Raw genomic sequence first — 22710 nt, 5'->3', positions numbered from 1 at the left:
AATAGTTGTTCTAACGGTATTAAAAAAAATCATATTTATAATAATTAAAAATAAAATAAAATTTTAAAATTACGTTATTGTCCTTGTTTTCTTCTTCTGTCAGGTTCACGATCTATTTGCGTATCTACCTATTAAGGGTATTTTAGTCTTTTTAATTTAAAACCATTTTTTAACGTTGTTGCATAGTATGGATACATATGCAAAAACAAAAATAAAAAAAAAAGAGTAGAATAGCAAAATAAGTATTTTACGAGGGTATAAATGTAAATATTAATTTTAGAAGGGTATTTATGCAAAATCCGATATTTAGGAGGGTATTCATACAAAAAATCCTCCTATGTATCTAAATATGTAACCAGAAACTTATCTCCTTTAAATAGGGGATCCAATTTATCTTGCCTAACACATCAGTTCACACTAGGATCAATAAATGCCATGGAACATTACATGTTGAGGGTTGAGAAACTGCCAATCCCCTGGGCCTTAGCACTTGCACGTCACCATCAATTAGCAACCAGCTCTGCAATCTTAGCCGTATGATGAAGACACGAAGGATAGCCTACTCTTTCGTGTCCCTTTGGTCTTAATCACTTGCTCGAGACCAGTACACCATGGGATATATACCAGAACAGCCTGCCTATGCCAAGTATAAGCTATGTAACAAGTTTGTGAGAAGAAGATTCCTTGACGGAAGAGAGAGCGAGAGACAGAGGGAGAGAGAGAGCAAGTCACTGAAGTCACTCCATTCCATCTACTTTAATAGTATGTATGAGAAGGGAAGTAAATTCTTTGAATGACTTGATCAAAGGCTTGGATGTCAATTAAGTGCACGTTTTGGGCAGTGAAGCACAAGCAGACGCAGGTGCGGACTTTGCGTGAGACGACCATAAACATGGAGGGGTGAATGTTTCAGCGTTTGACATTGTCCCATGGGGGCGGTTACCTTCTCTCTTAATAATTTATCCACCTCCACCCTGATACTTTGATAAATTTAATACCATCTTCTACTTGTTCTTCTTGTTAAAATTCACAGCGGCTTTCCTCGCTCCATGCACTCTGTGAAGTGAATCTATCACTTTATTGTCTTGATCTAGTTGTGTGGCTTGCAAACCACAAACCTATGTTTGCAACAGACACGTGCCATGTGTCAAGCTAGCCAAATTTGTGTCAAAATTTTGTAATCTATGAACACTGGATTTTTTTTTAAAAAAAATCTCCTGATGATAAATAATTGAATCCGTAAGCACCACGTAAGCAAGTCACATGAGCCACATTCGGATTGCTCCAACATCCACATGAGCTTACTTAGGTGCATGTTTCTTTCGGATTGAAAGCATGGCATGCAAATGGTTAACTCGATTCACACGTTTGGATAACTACAAGTAATACCTAAGGAATGAAGCAAACTTGGCAGCGCAAAAGATAATACATCAATAATCCATATTAATATTAATATAATAATGTTATTTAATAATTATATTAACATTCTAATACTAAGTAATATCATAATAGATAACATTCTGATATTAACATTATGACAATATTACAATTTCTCAATACATTGTATATTATTATAAGATATGCTCTAATATTGGTAGACGTTATAAACAAAAAATTATTTTTATTTGAATATATGGATAGGACTTGGGTAAATGATACCCAGCCTCCCTAATATATGGTTTTACCTCTTCTCATGGATATTCAGTATCCTTGAGAATCAGCATTTCCCTGCCCAGAGGAGTTGAAAAAAAATATATGAATCGGCTAAACTTATACCCATTCTCCTCTCCTAAATCTCGAGAATAAACTTGGACTAGGGATTATATTGATTGTATATGGTGCTCTGGAGAATCACTTTCTTACATGGTTTTACTTGTCAAGCTCTGCTCATCAAGCACTGCAAAAACAACAAGAAGTTAGGCCTAGAATTGCTTGTAATTCCTGTCCATGTAGCTGGGATGTACTTATGAAGACCTTAATATACCTGACATCCACTGATTGCAGGCCTTTTGAACTGTGGGCGGTGAAATGCTGAAACAAACTCAGGTACATGCGTAGATTTAAATAGTTGGAAGCCAAAGTACGGCCGCTTGCTGCTGACCAAGAAATATCTAGGTGTAAGTGCGGCAGGTAGAATGGTAGTGGTTGACCCGTCCCCGTAGTGTTCGTGGTAATACCGCTGAAGGTTCGATGAGGACATCACGATAACAAAGCTTTTATTGGTTTAAGCTCACGTGGAATTGGATGCTCTGTTCTGGATAAGCTCTCGTATTAGGTCTGGAGGGGCCGCCTTGACGAGTTCTATTGGCTGTTTTCTTTTTCTTTTTTTCCTAAAAGCATTCATGAAAGGCACGCGAGTAAGGTCTACTATTCCACACGTCAAAAACATTTTGTTCAAGAAGAGTCTTATCCTCTGCAGTGAGATTTAGAAGAAATCCAAAGGAATCGCCTTCCAATTTGAATGCGATATGACCAAGAAAAGTGAAAGGTGAGTTCAAGTGGGAACTCATTTATTTGGATTCTCTCTTATTGTTTGAAATATGAGAAATGATTTGGGTTGGAGTTCCAAAGATTGGATGAATTGGTATCTCAGATAAACTAACCTGCAATTTCATATAGGAATAAACTGACAACAAATTAATTTAAAAATAATAAAAAATTATTAAAGCATAATTTTATTCACAAACTACCTCGGGGCAGTTCACTGTTGTTGTTGTTGTTGATATTTTGAGAAAATGACTGGTTCCGATTGTATTATTTGTTCATACAAAAACTCTGTGACTTTTTCTCTAAAGTTCAGCAACCAAATTTTAGTACAGAATTTTCTACTAAATTTACAAGCTAAGCATCTTTTTTGTCTGAATATGAGATGAGACACTGTCCATGGATAAAGCACATTGGAAACTAGAAAGAGAATATTTGGAACTGGTCCCATTCTAACTTTGTCCACATAGGAAGCCACATCCAAGGTTTTTCTGTGGCATGTGTTTCAACTTGATTGAATGGAAAACAACTGGTGCAACACAGTTAGTTTTTGTAAGCCACATCTAACTTTGACCCCCCCCCCTTTTTTTTCTTCAGAGAAAACAGATCCCTGCAAAGTTAAGAACATGTTTCATGAGCTCACAGTGAGTGCCTATTTTTCAAGATGGCCACAGTATTTGGTGCTTTTGTTAACACGTGGATTATAAAGACTTGTGTGTTTTAAAATTGATTCTCCAAATTGCTGAATAAGTTCCTTTGAGTGTGTTCTTTAATACTCCACCATGCATTTATCCTTGTGCAAACACTTGAATTCCCGTCCAATTGGTTTCAAGAATGATACAATGGCATAAGTTTTGGCAAATCCTCTCCTTCTGAAGTACTTTCTACTACTAACTCCTTGAAGTGCCAGTAATGAAATATTCAGTGTCATATATAAGGTTATCTTTACTTTTATGCTTTTTAAAGAATCAATCCAACTTTTTTCACCCAAAAAAAAAAAGGAAAAAATTTCAATCCAACATTCTCTTCATATTGAGCGCATTTGATTGGGTTAGAAAATTCAGGGTCACATGATTAATGTATTGCACGTCTAGAAGAAGCAACTGTACATTAAAGTTGATGTTGAGGAAACCTGATAAGTTTGAAAGGTTTTACTATTAGGACATTTTGATTGGACCAGGTCTTTCAATTATATTGATTAGATGAACTAGACTTTTCTGTAAACAATATTCTATCCGATGGGTCATATATTTTATTTTGTCCCTCTTTATTTTTTCAAGAAAAAAAGAAGAAGTTACCACTATGGAAAATTCTCTAACTTTGACAAAAACAATCTATAATTTGGCCATATATCACTTGCTAGTATGAAGAAAGAGGAGATGGATTCTTTGTCAATGGAGCAATATAATACAAAACTTTTTATCTTTTGATGTAAGAATACAAAACATTGAATATATATTAGTCATTACAGAACATTATTGCAATGATGAAAATAGTTTTCGGATTGAATTATGTTAGGCTATCATTCTTGATCATTATTAATAATTGAGGGTTTGTTTGGATATTGCCGCAGGATTGATCTAAAAATTATGCAAGAATCAAGCTTGTTGGCTTATCTAGCTCACATCTTCTAAGGACATGTCCAAATCTTAGCCTAAATTTCAGTTTGTGGGTTCAAGGTTTTTTTTCTCTCCTCTTCCATGGGATCTAGACTGGAAGGTATTTGGTTGATAAAGCCATACTTAAAAAAATGGCCTACTCCATGAATCTAGTAGAAAATTCAATCCGATCCTACTCGATTACCCAAACATGTCTTAAATGCACAAAAAAGACCATAATCATTTGAATTCGAAGCTTTCCAATGAACCTTACTTCCAAAAATTTAGTCAAAAAAGGTTTCTCTCAATGTTGTTGTTTCCATTCCTTTTTTTTTTGGGCGATCTTCTAAGAAGCATCAATCAATTGGATAAAAACATTTTCAAATCAACTTATACCGTTCAACATCACCTCTCACTCTACCATCAACTTGAATATTAAATCAAAAGATTGCTTTACTGATCAATGACTCTATTCGTTGCAATCTTTAATTTTCTTATAAAACAGAAATTCATTCTACAAGGTGCCAAGTAGGACACTAATAACATCTTTGGTGGTGTACCATGAGACTTAGGGATTCGATCACAACTTTGTCTAGCTGCAACAATCCAATGGAACTCTAAGACTAAACCTCATGCATAATTACACATGTGATCATGTTGAATACATGCAATATATTCTTAGTCATAGCCAATCTTTTCTGAAACACCATCAATGGGCCACACATTTGGGCTTTATTCCTGACCAGCCCATGTCTTACAAAACCCACGACCGCATAGATCAAAAGCTCGACACTCGATGATTTGCGAGCCAGAGAGCGATTCTTCTGACATCATTTGGGACTCCATGTTCGAACCCAAACGGCAAAACCCATCAAATCCACGTGGAGGATAGCATATCACGCGGTCACCCTTGTGACGTCTCTCATCGACGTTCGTTGTACCTGGCGAAACAGGCGCGTAACTTATCTTACAAGTGCCATTTAGTTAAAGCTCTCCTCTGAAAACGACGAAAACCATCATTTGCGCAAAACACCCCAAGAATAACGTAAACATAGGACATCTGAATTACAAGTGTTCCTCGAGACTTCCATTGTCCCGGCTTAAAATTATTTCGGGCCCGTACGATAATATTCGTACGAGTACGGCTGTTTCCTCCGAACAGCATTCCACGTTAATCAATGACGTGTCGGCCTATAAATGATTTAACTGACGTGGCATGCGGATCGATTTTGTAGCGTGAGCAAAATGCAACACGTGGCGAGGTATAACATGGAATTCTCTGGGACAGCTGGTAGCTGATCGGGGGGATTGGTTCGTTTTAATCAAAAACTATAAATTGGGATCTCTTCCACTCAAATAGCCGGGAGCCGGGCGGAGAACGGAGAACGGGCGGACGCGAGGAAGGGCTGGTGCCGGGCGGGTGAGGAGGCGGAGGAGAAGAGATGGCGGCACCGCCGGCAAGGGCGCGCGCGGACTATGACTACCTTATTAAACTCCTCTTGATCGGCGATAGCGGCAAGTTTTTTTTTGTTTTTTTTTCCGATCTTGTCTGTCTTCTTTCTTCTTGGATCGGATGGGAATTAGGTTTTAGTTGTTTCGATTTCTTTACAATCCGATCATTGTTTCCTTGTTTCCTGATTATATTTTCATCTTTGATCGTTCTTGTTGCGAAAGTTCTTGAGGTTTGGACGAGGGCTTGGTCGGCTTTGAATTGAATCCGTCTCTTGAATATTTTTTTAACGTATGTTTTTTGAGTCGTAATCTTAGTTGCCTCCTTAATTTGTTTGATTTGATTTATTTTCCTCAAAGAACTGGGAACCACAATGTCTTAAGTTAAAGGAATAACGAACGATTGATGGCTCTGGATTCAACTCGACGAGGAAAAGGGTTGAATTCGGGGATTCTTTTCGCAATTCATTAAAGATTGTTGAAATATTTTGAATGGATTCTTAAAGATTAGGGGATGAAGGTTGGGTTGATCGGATGGTTGATGAGGGTTAGAGTCTTTGAGTTTGAGTGGTAAAGTGAAGGATAGAGCAGAGGATTATTTTAGTGTAGCAGATGTTGGAGGGGGGCGTTTGGAATAACAGAAGGCTGAGGGATGTGGTTGACTAGAGGTTGAGGAGTGATCTTTGTCCAAGGTTTAGCACGACTTCATCAGTGACTTGATATAAAATTTGACCTCGTGAAATATGTGACTATTAAGGGTTTGTTTGGATGCCCTGCTTTCTTTTGAAAAATGTGGTTGGAGAAGCTTACTGCTGAAAAGTCAGGTCTTTGGAGGACTGGAGAAAAGTCAGGCTAAGATCTTTTCCAGGAGGTTTAATTCTTGAATGCAATACTGCAGGAGTAGAGCTGCCTCTTGTTGATTAGGGATGCCTCTTGTTTGATTTGGATTTATAGATTCGGGGAGAAGATAAAGGGAATAAAATTTATAATTTTGCTTTATCCATGCTTCTCAATTTTGACTATTCACGTTTCCAAAATGGCTTTGTGTTTTGCAATCTGGTAAGGAGAACTGTCCTCAGTGGAAAAAGTGGTTTCAACAGATGGCACAGTTGTAGATACTATAATAGTAAAATTATTTATCTTCCGTTTTCCTTTTGGTGGAATATATGACTCCCTATTAAGTTTATGAGAACAGACTTTGTAGCACTAGTGATGGAGAATTAAGTGGTAGCAGAGCTGTTTTAAATGGACTTTGTCTCCTCATTATTTTTAGTACAGGGACCATTCAAGACCAGGTTTGGAGGCTTATGTGGTAGAAGATAGATAAGCTGTCTTTGATTTGGGTAGGGAAGCACGCAAGTAATATGACTTCCCTGGAATTGGGAGCTAAACAGAACATGAATGGGATGTAACTGTTGAGAGGTTTGAAAAGTAACTTGTTAAGTGTATAGCGTTGCTTCTTTCCATGAGAAGTAAGTTGTCTTTGATTGTTATTCAGATTGAGTTATCATAATCCATTGCCACATAGAATGAGATGTGCCCAAATAGCAATCAAAGAGAAAGTATGCCCCACATAAAGTGAAACGAAATCTCCGTCTAGTTATGAAGGAAAACCTTGGTGAGCCATAAAATCCTCTGGGCTTAGTGGATCAAGTCAAATCGCAGATTTCATTCTAACAAGCTCCAAAGTTCACTAAGAGTTTTCTTTTTAGAACACTTGACTTTACCCCTTCTATTGAGCCATGTCTAGGTGGAATCGGCAAGATTGAACCGAAGCCTGCCCAGCCACCATCGGGGAGACAACCAGACCAACCCGTAGGGTTTCTTTCCGAAATTTCCTCCTCGGGCCCTTAAATCATTGAATTCATAGCCAAAGGGCCCGTGGTCGTCACTTTTTTCTTGTCGGCTGGCTGCAACAAGGTGTCTACTTTTTTTAGATGAGCGAGTAAAGCATGCAAGTTGAGTGCAGTTGGTTATTGGGAACACCGATTTTGTCCACTTGGTGAGGCCTCTTGCATTTCAGCAATTGTAGACCACTGCTGACAGCATCATTGAAAATCTTTCGGACTTTGTCTTTCTGGAAAGAGTCTTTCTTTTTCTTTACTAGCATACAAGATGTATTTTCTTAACGAAAAAGAGAAAAAATTGATAAATAAAATGGCGGGTGAGGCAATCATTGTTGTCAAACATCAGCTGCTAAAAGCAAAGGTCATATAAAAAGCAGTCAACTGATTAATGCTGAAAAACCACTACCAATTTGTGAGAGTTGGGCAAGTTGAATGGAAGAAAAGGGAAAGTACAACCGAAGAGGAAGAGATAGGGCAACCTAGAAGGGAAAAAGAAAGAATGGTATAATGTCCCATTTTTTTGTGTTAGGAACACAATACTGGCCCTGCCTCGTTTCTTTGGTGCACTTCTACCCTCTCCAGGATCTCTTTGGGATGCCCCGTCGAAAAATATCTCCCAATGAGGTCCAATGTTCAACGTGCTGGAGGCAAAATATCTCATTCATATATCTTTTTAAATGTTTCTTTAAATGTCTAGATGATAATGTTCTCAATCTTAATTAATAATTCTTAAATTAGCAGATTATGGTTGATGGACATATCAATTATTGTATTTAGAATATTATGGGTTTCAAAGTTAAGGTTTTGTGGACACCCTGGAGCTCAGTTAGGTTGGTATCAGGTTGGATATATGTCAATCAGCTGGGTTTGAGTTGGATTCATGTAAGGTCATGGTCCAAGATAGATGAAGGAAATTAAGATCCAAATCCAGATTTAAATATCTAATAGTGTAGGATCCAAACCCAAATCAAAATTAAATTACTTATAAGGTTCATATCTAGGTTTGGCTATGCTGTTGGTTATTAGTATGATTGGCCTGCCACAAAAAATGTTTAATGTGCTTAGCAAGTTTTAGGAATTTGAATCATTTGTAACATATCATATTTGTGTTATTTTATCTAGTGCTGAGTAACTCAACAACTTATGTGAATATCAGTTATTTTTTAATCCAAAAATAGTCCACTTCAATTCAGCAATATCAGATCCTTCGTAGGATCCAAATCCAATAAGTTCACACAGTCCTACTTCTGGGGATCGAGACCTGATTATGTTTGTTATTCAGATTGAGTTGTTAGGATATGACATATTGTTTATAGCCCCTAACAGGACTTTAAAACTGGTACCGAACCCTGTACTGTTTTTCCATCGAAACGGTATGGTATTGGTATAGTACTAGTACTGGTGACACATACCAGTGCCACCAATATGAAAAAGAATGAAGAACTATCGATACTGACAAGTATGGATGGTTTCAGCATCCCAAGCTGGTACAGTACTAACAGTACGATTTAGTTTTAGAGCTTTTTGAAGCATGTCCCCAGGATATTTTTTTATTGAATTGTGTGGAATGATAATGCATCAATTTAAAGGCATTTCCCTTTATTTTTTGTCATAGAAAGCAGAATTTATTTTATTAAGACTAGGTTTGCTCCTTTTTTTGAGGGTGTTTACTATTTGACCATTAATTTATTTAATAATCAAATAAACACTTACATTAAAAGAAAACAGGAAAGAAAATATAGACTTGTTATCTTCTTTGTTTGTCTGAGTGGAGCAATCTATAGACAACTTATTTGCTTGTTTTCATTTGCATATGATCCTAACCTGCATGCTTGTATTCTTTGAACTTTTTTCTAACTTTTATATCTAAAACTTATTTGATTTCTCTGGCTCATCAACTAAATTTCTTGGCTAAACTTCTGTAACAGTTTGAGATTCTAACAAATTGGTTTGTCATGTATGATATCTCATATATGGCTTTATTTTTTAATATCTAGTCCCTTGTATTGTTTACCTCTCTAAATGTTTAACTAACAACATAGGGTTAGATGCTGTATGCAAGACTCATACATTCTTTGTTGTTATCTTGTTCCTGTGATTATATGAATTACTGAAACTTCTCTGCAGGGGTTGGAAAGAGTTGTTTGCTTTTGCGCTTCACTGATGACTCTTTCACCACTAGTTTTATTACCACAATAGGGTGTGTAATTGTGCAATCCTATTTTATTTTTCATCACAGCTATGCCTGGTTATATTTGATGCTGTAATTCTTATATTGAGTACTATATTACTTAGGATCGACTTTAAGATCAGGACAGTTGAGCTTGATGGGAAACGTATTAAGTTGCAGATATGGGATACAGCTGGTCAAGAACGTTTCCGTACAATTACAACAGGTATATTATATAAAATATGTAGCATTCCACCAAAAGAGAAGACAAGAATAGGTTCTTTTGTCTGGTTACATTTATCCCTTATATTTCAGCACTGTCTTCCAATTATTTTCATTTTCTTATATGTCCAATACGACAAATATCTTAATGTAGGAATGTGCTAGTAGCATGTGTTGATGTATATCTGTTTGTCCTTAGTCCTTACATAAATTTGCCTGCACTGCATTGCGTGTAACCAAATTGCTGGCAGCATGTGTGGATGTATATCTTTTAAAACTGCATGTCTTTGTATATAGAATCATATATAGGATCATATATTTGTAAAAAGATCATCAAATGCTATGATATTGATAAACAGTAAGGTTAAATATTTATGTTATTCAATATTAAAGTAAATGATTTGGCCACTTTATCTTAAATAATTTTCTAGTGCATGATTTAAAATATTTAAAGCCTCTTAGAAATATATCATGTTAAAGCATCAATTATTTAAGGAATGTGTTTTCTAGTAGATATTTCTTTTTTTACTTAAAGGTAAACAATTTAACACTCAATAAATGAACAAACAAAGCATCTTTCCAAGGCGAACTACCACTAGATGACCAGGCACACAGTAGGATTCAACCTAGACGCATGTGGCCATGCTGTTTGAAGGCCTACAAAGTGTCAAATGCCTAGGCTGTTGGATCATTTAAATCCCTGGGCAGATGCATATGACAACCTCGCATGAAACCATACTTCTTTCTGCATGGGTGTTGTTGCACCCATTATGAAATGTTAAGAATCTTAAGATACCACATAAAGCTTGCTACATCAATGGTCCATGGATTGGTTAAAAAATAGCCAACATGGTATGCATAGCTATTCCAATAACTCTCCAAATTCAAACCTTCTTCATCAGTGTTGCTGCATCCATTAGAAATGTTAACAGAAATCCACACCGAGGTCACAAATCAATGATCCAAGTATCAGAAGGATATATCAGAAGTAGTGTGAGGACTCATATGAGCATGTGTTTAGTCCCACATGGCTATGCACTGGGTAGATCTTGGGTCCTATAAAGGGCCAAGGAATCCAAACAATACTTTATGGCTAGCCTTTTTGGCTGGAATTTCGAGTTGTTACAAATGATATCTGAGCAACCCTAGTTCATGGCCCATGTGGACTAGGGAATATTGCAGCACAAGCCCATTTGGGCTAACCACAGGTTGACTATGGTGTTTGTGATTGGATTTGTTTTTTGTGAATGGATTTGGACCCTTAGCCTGGCGAGGACACCAATGTGTAAATAGAAAGAGTATGTGAGGACTCGTGCAGACATGTATCTTGTCACACATCGGCTATGTACTGAGTAAATCTTAGGTACTTACCAAATAACACCGTCCGGCTAGCCTTTTTGTATGAGGTCCTGGGTTGTTGCAAATTTCCTCACACATACAAACATATATGAAATAATGGATAAAAAAATTATCTAACAAGTATTAAATCAAAATAGTGATATCATCATTATGAAATACACATTCAAAACACGTGGTACTCAAATTCTTCTATTTTTCATTATAGAATAATAACAATCAAGTCAATTAATAACTCCATACATTAATTAAATTGTTAATTCACATTTATAATCCTACATCGGTGAACCAATTCAGCAGATATAAATTAACAAATGTAATTTAGTTTCAATTTAGCTATGGGCTAATCACGACCACGTTTCTAGCTCATGACGAGGTAGGGATAGTGCTACATTTTCAACCTAGACGGGGCAACGACAATGCCACATTTCCACTCTGATAGGCAGCGATAATGCCACATTTCTTGCCTATGATGGGGCAATGATAATGCCATTTTTCCATCCTGGAATGGGGAAACAATATTAATGAGATTAGCCCGTAGCTCACACCCTCCATACATATCAAGTGTGTATCAGGTACTTAAAGTTTCGGCTTTCGACTATCCAAAGTCATGTTTCCATCCTATGATGGGGCAATGATAGTGCCACATTTTCAATTGATGACAGAGCAATGATAATGCCAAATTTCCAACCTATGATGAGGCAACCATAAACATGGCTAGTTCATCACCACCACCAACCTTCAAATTATGCAAGTCTCATTTATTTAATTTCATGCTTCCATCATGCTTACAATAAAGCATAAAAAATATTATCAAGTTCATTTGCTCTCTATAATAAACATAAATATTTCAAAATGTACATTCATATAAGGAAGCATGTAAAAGGAAAATTCTTACCTTTGATAGGTAGTAAAACTCAAATCAGGTGTGCCGATCAGCCCCGAAATACACCTAGGATATCCAATCAACTTAATATTAATTTTCATCATAATTAAAGAAACTAATTTTTTCATAACATAGGGGAACTAACTCATTAATAATCCATCGCTTCATAAGCATAATCAAGTTATTTGAATTACCTACAAATTTTCAAATTCTAGTTTTTAGTATTTCTATCTTCAAAATTAATCATAATCCTATATTTTCCTTAGCATGACCCTACTCTAAGCTGACTATTGAAATTAAATAAGAAGATTAGGGTTTTACCTCAAATAAGTGATTAGCGTAAAACACTACATGTTAGTCTTCTTGCTCGGAAGGTTACATTCCTATACAAAATTAGGCCACCCAAGGTTAGAGAAAAAATTCATAACGATGATGATTATAAAGTAGGGGTGCTGTTTAGGGATTAAGGGTCGAAGATTACTCTAGCAAAAGAGGATCTTAGAGAGAGAATTTAGGGAGTTTGAATAATATAGTAAAGAGGCAACTGATGAGGATCTTCCAAGAGGGGAGAGAAGACCGGTAACTAAGTTATTTGAGAGGGAGGAAAGAAAGCAATCATCAAGCAACCAGGTGAGTGCTAACATCACTGATGCAACACACAGCATCTCCAAGATGAGGGTTGGCAAGGTGCTACAAGGCTAGACTAGGTGGCAGTGACGAAGCCTGGCAAAAAGGAAAGTTGATCGGATTGGGCGGCCACGGCTAGCAAGAAGTGAAGATGGTGGCAGTGCATCGGAGGTCGCACGTGGTGATAAGAAAAATGAGGGCCCGAGAGATATCTCAGCATCCCATCTAACCTAGCTTGTATGTCAGCCAAAGAAAGCAAACAAGGATGAGCAGAGATGGGAAAAGTTGCCAGAGGGGTTTCTTGATGCTAGTTAGTTGGGTGATCCGGCAAGATCTAAGAGAGGGAGATGGGAAGAGAGATGACGGTGAGGCCGATAGGTGATGAAGTTGAGAGGTGGCAGTGTGCTATGAGGTAGTGGAGTGTTGAGAAAATAGGAGAATAGGGAGGATTTGGTATGACGATAAACCTATGGTGACCGAGGATGGTGAGAAACCAGAGGAAGGAGGCCAGTAGGGTGATGCTCAGGATCGAGAAATCCGAAAGTATAGTGACTCAAAACAGGGGAGGAAAAAAATAGAAAAATAAGGAAAGAAAACAATGCTTTAGCGGTCGATAGGCGAAAGACGGCAACGAGACTAGCAGTAGGAAGATGATTGGGGATGGTAGTGGTGGTCACAAATCAAGGAAGGAGAGAAATAGTTGAGCAGGAGCAGTGGTTGTATATGCCCATCCTTGTTGATGGAAACTTAATCGACAATGGATGCTGGGTGGTTCACACATGCCATCCTTATCTTGCCGTTCCATAATCGTTCCTAGGTCTCGGCACTAGTCTTGCAACCATTGCCCCTTCTCGTTAGCTGGGAGGCACATGCTCCCCTGTTTTGAGCGGCGCCCATCAAGACCGACCAACCATCAAGTTGGGTTGGGATCAGCTAGGCTAGTCCAATCAGGCCGAGTACCAGTTCTCACATTTATGTATTACTCAACCTTATTGATATATTATATTGTTTGGAATGCCTTGCATATTCTCTGTGCTATGCCTATGGATTATGCGGACATGTCATGTGCCCAACACGAGTTTTGGGTTTAGGTTTTGACAAAAATAGTTTCAGAGCATAAGTTTTAGATTTTTAGGGTTTAAACTATGTAGTGTCAGTAGGATAGAATTTAGGGTACGATGGGATATTCTTAGGATTGCTTGATTTAACCATTAATATCATGTGGATATCTTATACCCATAAGTTGTTAAGATCTTGTTGATTGCACCTATGATCTTTCTTTTGACATGACCAAAATGTCCTCATATTATGGTTTGGTAAGATATAATTGCAACCAATTATATGATTTTAGAGTCATTCCACTTCATCTTGAATTTCATTCATTTCGATCCTTAACAAATACTATTAAAATTTTACTATCTGTTCATTTTATGATTTTAAAAGTTGAGTCGATCATTTCGATCATTTGGACAAGTGTGAGCAACATATGCTGTGCTGGTATCAGCCCCCGGACCAGTTGCCCAGCGGTACGGGTCAGTGCGGCTCGCATGTGCCATGCCGGCCCTGTATCGACATAGTTGAAGAGGCGAGGGAGAGAGAGAGAACAGGAGAGAAAAAGAGAGAGAGGAGGTTGAGGGAGGCTGGCAGAGAGCTAGCAGAGGGATGGAGAGTCGCTGCACGGGCGGAGCCCCTCTCCGCGGCTCCTCGGCCTCTGCCTCTGCGCGGCGGCTCTCCGGCCTCCGCCTCCTCCGTGCGGCGGCTCCTCAGTTTCCGCTAGCCGACTCCGGCTGGCCTCTCTTTTCCTTTCTCTCCCTCCCCTCTTTCTCTCTTTTTCTCTTTTTCCTTCTCTCCCTCCGTCGCTGGTCTCAGTTTCATTGTTGGAACCGTCCCTGTCTGCTATCGGTATGGCTCGGGACGCCCCGAACCGAGCGGTTTGGGACGGTTCCGCCAACTGTGAGTGTGAGCATGCTCACTATCACTTGATCCTTACACTAAATGTGATTCCCATTACATTTCACCTTGGACTATTGGTTCATTTTGAATTTTCAAAAAAAAATCTTGTCCTTATCTTCTTGACATATGACTAATATTTTTGTTAGCAATCATTTAGTGAACCTAGAGAATTTTGGTAGGTTATTAGGGTTGCGCAGCTGAAGTGTGATGGGCTGAATCATTTTGAAGCTAGTCATATTTATTTGATCCTAGTGCTACTTGTTTCTTGTATCTGCTTGTTTTATTGAAAGAAGTGGTGTAATGTACTTGTACCATTAGGAGGCCAAACCATGTCTCTACTCCAATTGGAGGTATAATCTTAGCAGACCCCATTTGTATGTTATGATACCTGAGCATCAGTGATAGTGAAAATGATGGTGGATTTGTTGGTTCACTTAGCAACTTCATAGAGGATTGGTTACCATGGACTTGGAACTCGAGATCGAGAAGAGAAATAAGTATATTCCGTTAGCTTTTGAAGGTCTAAGTTTGTAAATTACAAGGATGATTTTTTTTTTGAGGGGAGAACGTGAGAACTGGTATCGGCCTGGTTGTACCAACCCAACTTGATGGTCGGCCGGTCTCAATGGCGCTGCACGAAATAGAGCGCCCCTCGCGAACGAGAAGGAACAACAGCTACAAAATCGTCGTCGAGACCGCGGAATGACCATGGAATGGCCAGATAAGGGTGGCATGCTTGAACCAACCAATACACATCATAGATAAGGTTTCTATCGATGAAAATGGGTGGGCGCAACCACTACTGCTGCTCAGCTATTTCTCTCCTTCCTCCCTCGATGCACGACCACCGCTGCAATTTCTAGCCCTGATAATCTCCCTGCTACCAGCCTCATCGCCATTCTCCGCCTATTGATCGTTGAAACACCTTTTTCCTGACTTATTTTTCCATTTTTTTCCTCCCTTGTTTTGAGTCACTATACTACCGGATCTCTCGGTCAATGAGCGCCACTATAACCGATCTCCTCCCTCCGGTTTCTCGGCATTCCCAGTCACCATATCTATGATAGGTTCATCGTTGTACCAGCTTCACCCTATTCCCTTGTTTTCTTAATACCATCTCATAGCCCACCACCACCTCTTGACTTCTTTGTCACCGCTCAGCCTCACTGCCATCTCTCTTCTATGCCTCTCTCAGATCTTGCTGGATCACCGAGCTAACTGACATCAAGCAACCACCGCCCTTTGGCCACTTTTCCCGATCTCTGCTCATCCTTGTCTGCTTTCTTTATTCGGGCATACAAGGCAGGTTAGATGGGACATCGAGACAACCCTCAAGTCCTCATCGCCATGTGCAACCTCTGATTCATCTCCATCATCTTCACTCCTTACTGTTTGTGGCCGCCGAATCCAGTTAGCTTTTCTTTTTGCCAAGCTTCCCATTGCCATCTCGTTGAGCCTTGCAACACCTCATCAACCCTAATCTTCATCGTATTGTGTGTCGTATCAGTGATGTCGGTGCCTCATCTAATTACTGATTGCTTTTTTTCCTCGTAAATGACTTAATTACTGGTCTTGTCTCTTTCCCTTTTGGGGGATCCTCATCAATCGCTTCTTACTCTTCTCCGAACTCCCTACTTTCTCTCTCTAAGACCCTCTTTTGTTAGAGTAATCTTCAACCCTTAATCCCTAACAACACCCCTACTTTATAATCATCTTCATCATCAATTCTTTCCCTAACCTTGGGTGGCTTAATTTTGTGTAGGGGTGCAACCTTCCAAGCAAGAAGCCTAGCATGTAGGGTTTTACGCTAATCACATCTTCGAGGTAAAACTCTAGTTTTCATAATTAATTTCAATACTTAGCTTTGAATAGGGTTAGGTTAACAAAAACATAGGACTATAATCAATTTCAAAGATAGAAATATAAAAAATTGTAATTTAAAAATTTGTAGATAATTTAATTGACTTGATTATGTTTGTGAAGTGACTGATTATTGATGAGTTAGTTCTCCTATTTTATGAGGAAATTAGTTTATATAATTATGATGAAGATTAATATCAACTTGATTGGATATGCTAGGTATATTTTGGGGCTGATTGGCACACCTTGATTTGAGTCCCTCTCAGAGGTAGTAATCTCCCTTTCACATTCTTCCTTGCATGAGTGTACATTTTAAAATAGTTATATTTATTATAGAGGGTAGATGAACTTGATAATATTTTTGTGTGCTTTATTGTAAGCATGATGGATATATGAAATTAATATAAATGAGAATTTCATAATTTGATGGTTGTTGGTGGTGATGAACTAACCACTTCTATTATTGCCCCATCATAGGCTAGAAATGTGGCACTATTTTTGCTGCATCACAGGCTGGAAATATGATTGCGGATAGTCCAAAGCCAAAACTACCTTAAAAACTTGATATGCACTCCTGATGTGTATGGATGGTTGAGGGCTATGGGCTAATATGCTAGTATCATTGCCCCATCACAGTCTAGAAATGTGGCATTATTATTGCCCCATCACCGGCTAGATATATGCTATTATTATTGATTTGTTAGAAGTCAGAAAAAATATATTATCGCTGCCCCATCATAGACTGGAAATGTGGCACTATTGTTGCCCCATTACTGGCTGGAAACATGGTCGTGATTAGCCTGAAGCGGAATTTAAATTAAATTACATTTGTTGATTGATATTTGCAGAATTGGATCTCCGACATAGAATTATAAATGTGAATGAGCTGTTTATTAATATATGGTGTTATTAATTTACTTGCTTGATTTTTATTATTTAGTCCTCTGTAATGAAAAATAGAGAAATTTAAGTACTAGATGTTTTGAATATGTATTTCATAATGGTGATATCTCTATCTTGATTTAATACTTGTCAGACAATTTCTTTATCCATTATTTAATATATATCTCTATGTGGGAGAAATTCTTATTGAGCTGTTAACTTATCACATGTTTTTATTTCTCTTTTTAAAGCCTCAGGATGCTTAGATCTTAGCTATGTTTGGAATAACGATGAGAGGTGGAACAATTAGAGCATTTCTGATACCGCTCGAGTATTTGGAACTTGTAGTTGGACATTTCTATTATTTGTTATTAGTGAAAATAATTTATTTTGTTTTAAAGTAATGAACATGATTTATGTATTATTCTACCTTATTGAGATATCATACTGTTTTGAAGGCCTCGCTTATTCTCTAGGCTATGCCTGCAGAATATGCAACCATGTCACGTGCCCAGCTCGAGTTTTGGGTTCGGGCACGACAAACAGTTTGCATTAAAAAATATTTCCAACCTTCTTTTGAACAACTTCTGCTACTTTTCTGGTAGATTTGCTTGCTGTTGCCATAACCATTGTTGCTTAACTTACCACCTTTCTATTCTTTTCCTCCTTCAACCTCCTCCAGACACCCTCCAGCCAGTGTTTTAAAATATGGCACCACACATGCACCCGCCTATGCTGATGTGATCCCTCGTCCCCACCACTTGCCTATGTACAACTACAGTATGCGGTCATACTGTATATGGAAGGGTACACTAAGCATTTTGTAGCCATATATGCAGCTTGCTTATCATTGTGTGGCTTACATATGCGATCTGCTAGGTGTTTTGGAGCCACATGCAGTCCCCTCTATGTGGGCCAGGGTGGATGAAGTAAGTACAAGCTGATGTTCAGATTTAATTTAGGTTTTAGATGGGCTTGATACCGTTGTTAATAATGTTAATAGTTGATTATTTTATAATTTATGTTAATAATGTTAAAATGTTAATAGTTGGTTGTATTATATATGAATACTATTGTTAATAATGCTACTATGCCCCTCTTGATAGGAGAGTATCTACTTTTCTCAAGCCTAAAATCAATAATGAGGCATTCAAATCGAAGATCCACACCATTGATTATGATCTATATCAGTAAAAATACATAGAAACCAAATATCGCATATTATGATGGTCACTAATCTATGCATCATACAAACACAAAATGGACAGTTTTTACCGTGCTAGTGAGCTAAAATACTGGTGAAGTATTTAAATTGAGAATTCATTTAATTAATCATGATCCGCATATATTAAAACATATATAGATTTAAAGTCAATAGATTTTAATACTTAGATCATGGTAAAACATGTTCTCACATCAATTTAACCATTAATTTTTTGGACCCGCTTGATGTATAGGTTTGAGACTACTAAAGGACGTGACTTTTAGTTTCTAAGCATTTTAGTAAATCATAATCAGTTGTGTGGATCTTTAATTTGGATTACCCATTGTTAATTTTGAACTTGAGAGTAGTACATACCTTCACCTCTTAAGAGGAGCAAAGTCCATCTCATAATTTATTGATATTAGATATTAGCATTACTTGTTATTGTTATTATTATTGCTATGATTTATCCAAAAAATTACTAGTACTATTGCTATGTTTATTATATTTAATTAATATATATTTTTTAAATAGTTTAAAACAATAATTGTATATGCACCAGAATATATGGCCATCATACACTATATGCATTGTGCGATTCCTTGATTTTCCGTAGACTGCAACTGCTTTTTAAAATATTGCCTTCAACCAAAACCCATAGCCTTGCTGTTTACTTTCTCCACCTGTGCATCATTCTTTTTGCTTATCTCCAACCACTTTCACCCATGTATTTCATCATTCTGGCTGCTTTTCTCCAACCATTTTCAGCCACTGGGCTTGCTTCTGCAACTATCACCACTTGCTGTTCTGATCTTCGCCTCACTTTCATTATGGGAGATTTGATGGAACAAGTTAAAGAGGTATAGGTTTTTAGTGGTGAGCGGAAAGAGGAGGGGAATAGTCTGAGGAGAGAAGAGGAGGGGGAAAGGAGGGAGGGAGGGAGGGAGAGAGAGAGAGAGAGAACAAAAATTTTGGTGCGAATGCAACATGCATGTGCAACATGCGAACAATTTTTTGAACTGTTGTATCTAATCTGTCCGTGCATGTAAACATTTTTGAACAAAAATGTGTGCTTATCTCGTACACATGCACATGGAAACATTCTTGCACACACATGAGCATCCTGTTTAGTTATCCAATATATTGAATTTTCCAAAAGTATTTATATATCTAATTTGCATCAAATAATAGACTAACTCGAATATGTAATTATTTTGATAGAGTATATCTGTTTTGAAATTTCACATGGCTTTTATGTTGAAATTGCATCTGCTTAAACTCCTAATCTTCTCCTTCCCATGCTATATTTGATTTTTTGGTTCTTCTGCAGCTTATTACAGGGGAGCAATGGGTATTTTACTGGTTTATGATGTCACTGATGAGTCTTCCTTCAACAGTATCCACATCAAGTTTTACCACTGTTCATGGCCTCATCTCTTTAAACTACATTTTCTGGTTTATAATTAAAATATATTTTCTAGGTTGTTTCTCCTGATCCAGACATTAGACATTAGGAACTGGATTCGTCAAATTGAGCAGCATGCATCTGATAATGTTAACAAAATATTGGTCGGCAACAAGGCTGACATGGATGAGAGCAAGCGGGTATGATTAATTTAAGACAAATATTGACCTGCTTCCATCTTCATATATGCATTCATGGTTGTGATTTAGTTTTCCCCTGTAGGCTGTCTCTACATCACAGGGCCAGATGCTAGCGGATGAGTATGGCATCAAATTTTTTGAGTCTGTAAGTTTATATAGGTCTCACATAAATTCCTTTAGAGATCTTGAAGTGTAGCACTAATTCCTTTTGTTTCAACAATGCCATTACATCCAGAGTGCAAAAACAAACTTCAATGTGGAGCAAGTCTTCTTCTCAATTGCTAGGGAGATTAAGCAAAGACTAGTGGAGAGCGACTCTAAAGCTGAGGTATACATGCCCTCTACAATATAAAATGAAGATTTGAGATCTTGAACCATTGTCTCTTTCTATTTTTATATTTGTTTTTCCATTTTAAATATTGTTGCATTTTGCAGCCCCAAACCATTAAAATCAGTAAACAAGATGCAACCGCTGCCCCCAGTGCTGCTGAGCAGAAATCAAGTTGCTGTGGTTCCTGAATGATTTATCAAGCAAAGTGAGATTGCTTGGTGTTTCTTGCGCACCTGTGCTTACTCATGTGGTTGGGGCAAGCTGTCCGGTACAACGGAGGCATTATAGCCAGCACCTTTTTCTACTGTCATTTAACCAGTCTGAGAGTTGTATGCTCACATCAGTTAACTGAGTTTGATTGCACAAATGATCATACCGTGCTGGCATCTAGTGTTGCTACCTGTTCCTTCCCTGTGCTCTTTTTATTACTGCTATTTTTTTCCCTCTTCCCTCTCTTCTTTTGCAGCACTCTTTAAGTATGGTTTTGACTTTGAGGAGCAAAAGGTTCTATCTAAGTGAAATATATGTCCAGGAAGAAATAAAATACCGCTGGTTTAACTGTAATGGTTGGACGCCCATGTCTAATGTCTTTTCTTGTCAGATACTATATCTTGGATGCAGTGATGGAACTCTGTTTGGTTTTTTTTTTTTTTTTTTTTGATAAAATGTGTAAGTGCGAATCTTTTGGCTGCCTTAGCTTTATTAATTCTATGTTGACCATGAAGTTTCTTTACATCAGGGGCAAAAGAAAATTCCTAAATCAGGCAACCACTACAAAAGAATCTAGCAAATTTTTGGAGTAAATTTCTTTAGAAGACTTCAACTAAGTAGGCATGGAACATTGTTTTTGTTGAATCTTCAATTGATCTGAGAGTAGATCAGTGTGGAGTGGACTGAATATCAATACATCCATAAAGTGTCATTTTTTATTTAGTGAATATGAATATAGGTATTAGATGCTAAAATTTGCATCTGTAGTTGTTATGATGTGGCTAGGAATATGAAATCGACATCAATTGCTGATATGGATCAGATATTATAGAGTTAAGTAATTAATTTTTCCATTTTATGTTTCCATCTTTATTATTTTTTGCAACTAATTAATTGCACAAAGAATAATAAAGAAATTACAGCATCTGACATGACACTTTCAGTTGATCCTACCAACTCTAGTTACACATGCAGTTAAAAGATTGAGTATTAAGGGTAAAATCACCAAATTAAAGATGCCATTTGAAAAGAAATTTGAACACTTTGATATTCACAACTCTTCAGAATTTGTAAGAGTTATATGGAATTAAAAAGGCCTGGAAAGAAATTTGGAAATGAACAACAATCAGATATTTGTATGCCCAAAACTACATTTGCTTTTTGTTTTTTTAATATAAATACAGAAATGTACATGAGTCAGATGTTAATATTTGTGCATCCAGATGTAGAAGCGAATTTAGATGAATATTATCTGATATTTTGTCATTAACCTTAAAAAAAAGATGAGACATTTCAAAGGGATATGAGAGCTCTACTTTCATGCTTCCTGGAAATACATCTACCAATAGGCATGTCCCCGAATGCCAGGTGATATTCTCAGATCATGCTGAAAAGGATCGAGTTAAGCCCCTGTTTGACCTCTAAAACCAGGAAAGGATGAAAGCTTGACAGAGAAGCTATGTGGCATTTATTGCTCACGTTAAAACTTAACAATTCTTCGGAAATCAACAGACCACAAGGCTCTTTTCAACCACGCACATAATCCAACTCATTGAGCCCAAAGGAGCCAGAAATACTCTATTGGCTGCAGTCTGCAGATGTGGTCCGCCCCAAGGTAAACAGAAAAGTTGCAGCACAAGTTCAGTGTTCGGTTGTTCGAAACGTCAACAGAATAAGTTTATTGTTCGAACCAAAGAACAAGACTAGGTTATCAGCTGGCATATGAACATACGACATAAACAATGTATCAAAATCTTGATATTTTCTCAAGCCCAAGAGTTCTGCATTCAACTCTAACAGTGTATGCAGGTGATTGATCATGCATCTGAAATACAAGAATCCATCACTGAAGTGGGGTCAACCCGACAACACCTGCGCGTGCAGTAGAGTGATTAAAGGAAAGGTTGACATGAACTACATAAAGTCTGAATGATTATAATGTCAACCAAAACAACAAATATTGAATGCAGACAATAAATCTGGAAGCAGCTTGAGCCAATGCAAAACTTCCTACAATCTCACAATT

General features: G+C 37.6%; 1 protein-coding gene and 1 long non-coding RNA gene across 2 annotated transcripts; both read left to right on the top strand.

Moving 5' to 3' along the window:
- Nucleotides 1-5435: 5435 nt before the first annotated feature.
- On the top strand, nucleotides 5436-21038 carry LOC103705502 (ras-related protein RABE1c-like). The gene is made up of 8 exons (XM_008789233.6): nucleotides 5436-5597; nucleotides 9506-9578; nucleotides 9674-9774; nucleotides 19869-19934; nucleotides 20046-20143; nucleotides 20226-20288; nucleotides 20379-20471; nucleotides 20579-21038. Exons 1-8 carry the CDS (start codon nucleotides 5525-5527, stop codon nucleotides 20660-20662), a joined length of 651 nt encoding a protein of 216 aa, XP_008787455.2. The 5' UTR covers nucleotides 5436-5524; the 3' UTR covers nucleotides 20663-21038.
- Nucleotides 9781-16956, top strand: LOC149751172 (uncharacterized). The gene is made up of 2 exons (XR_016398616.1): nucleotides 9781-16416; nucleotides 16672-16956. It is a non-coding gene; the product is annotated as an uncharacterized LOC149751172 (long non-coding RNA).
- Nucleotides 21039-22710: the final 1672 nt, after the last annotated feature.

Source organism: Phoenix dactylifera, chromosome 16 (genome assembly GCF_051530095.1).
Source record: "Phoenix dactylifera cultivar Ajwa chromosome 16, Ajwa_hap1_PhDact_Kaust_v1.1, whole genome shotgun sequence".
Taxonomy (NCBI): Eukaryota; Viridiplantae; Streptophyta; class Magnoliopsida; order Arecales; family Arecaceae; genus Phoenix; species Phoenix dactylifera.
Note: the sequence above shows the minus strand (reverse complement) of the source record. Positions and strands in the feature narration are given on the sequence as shown.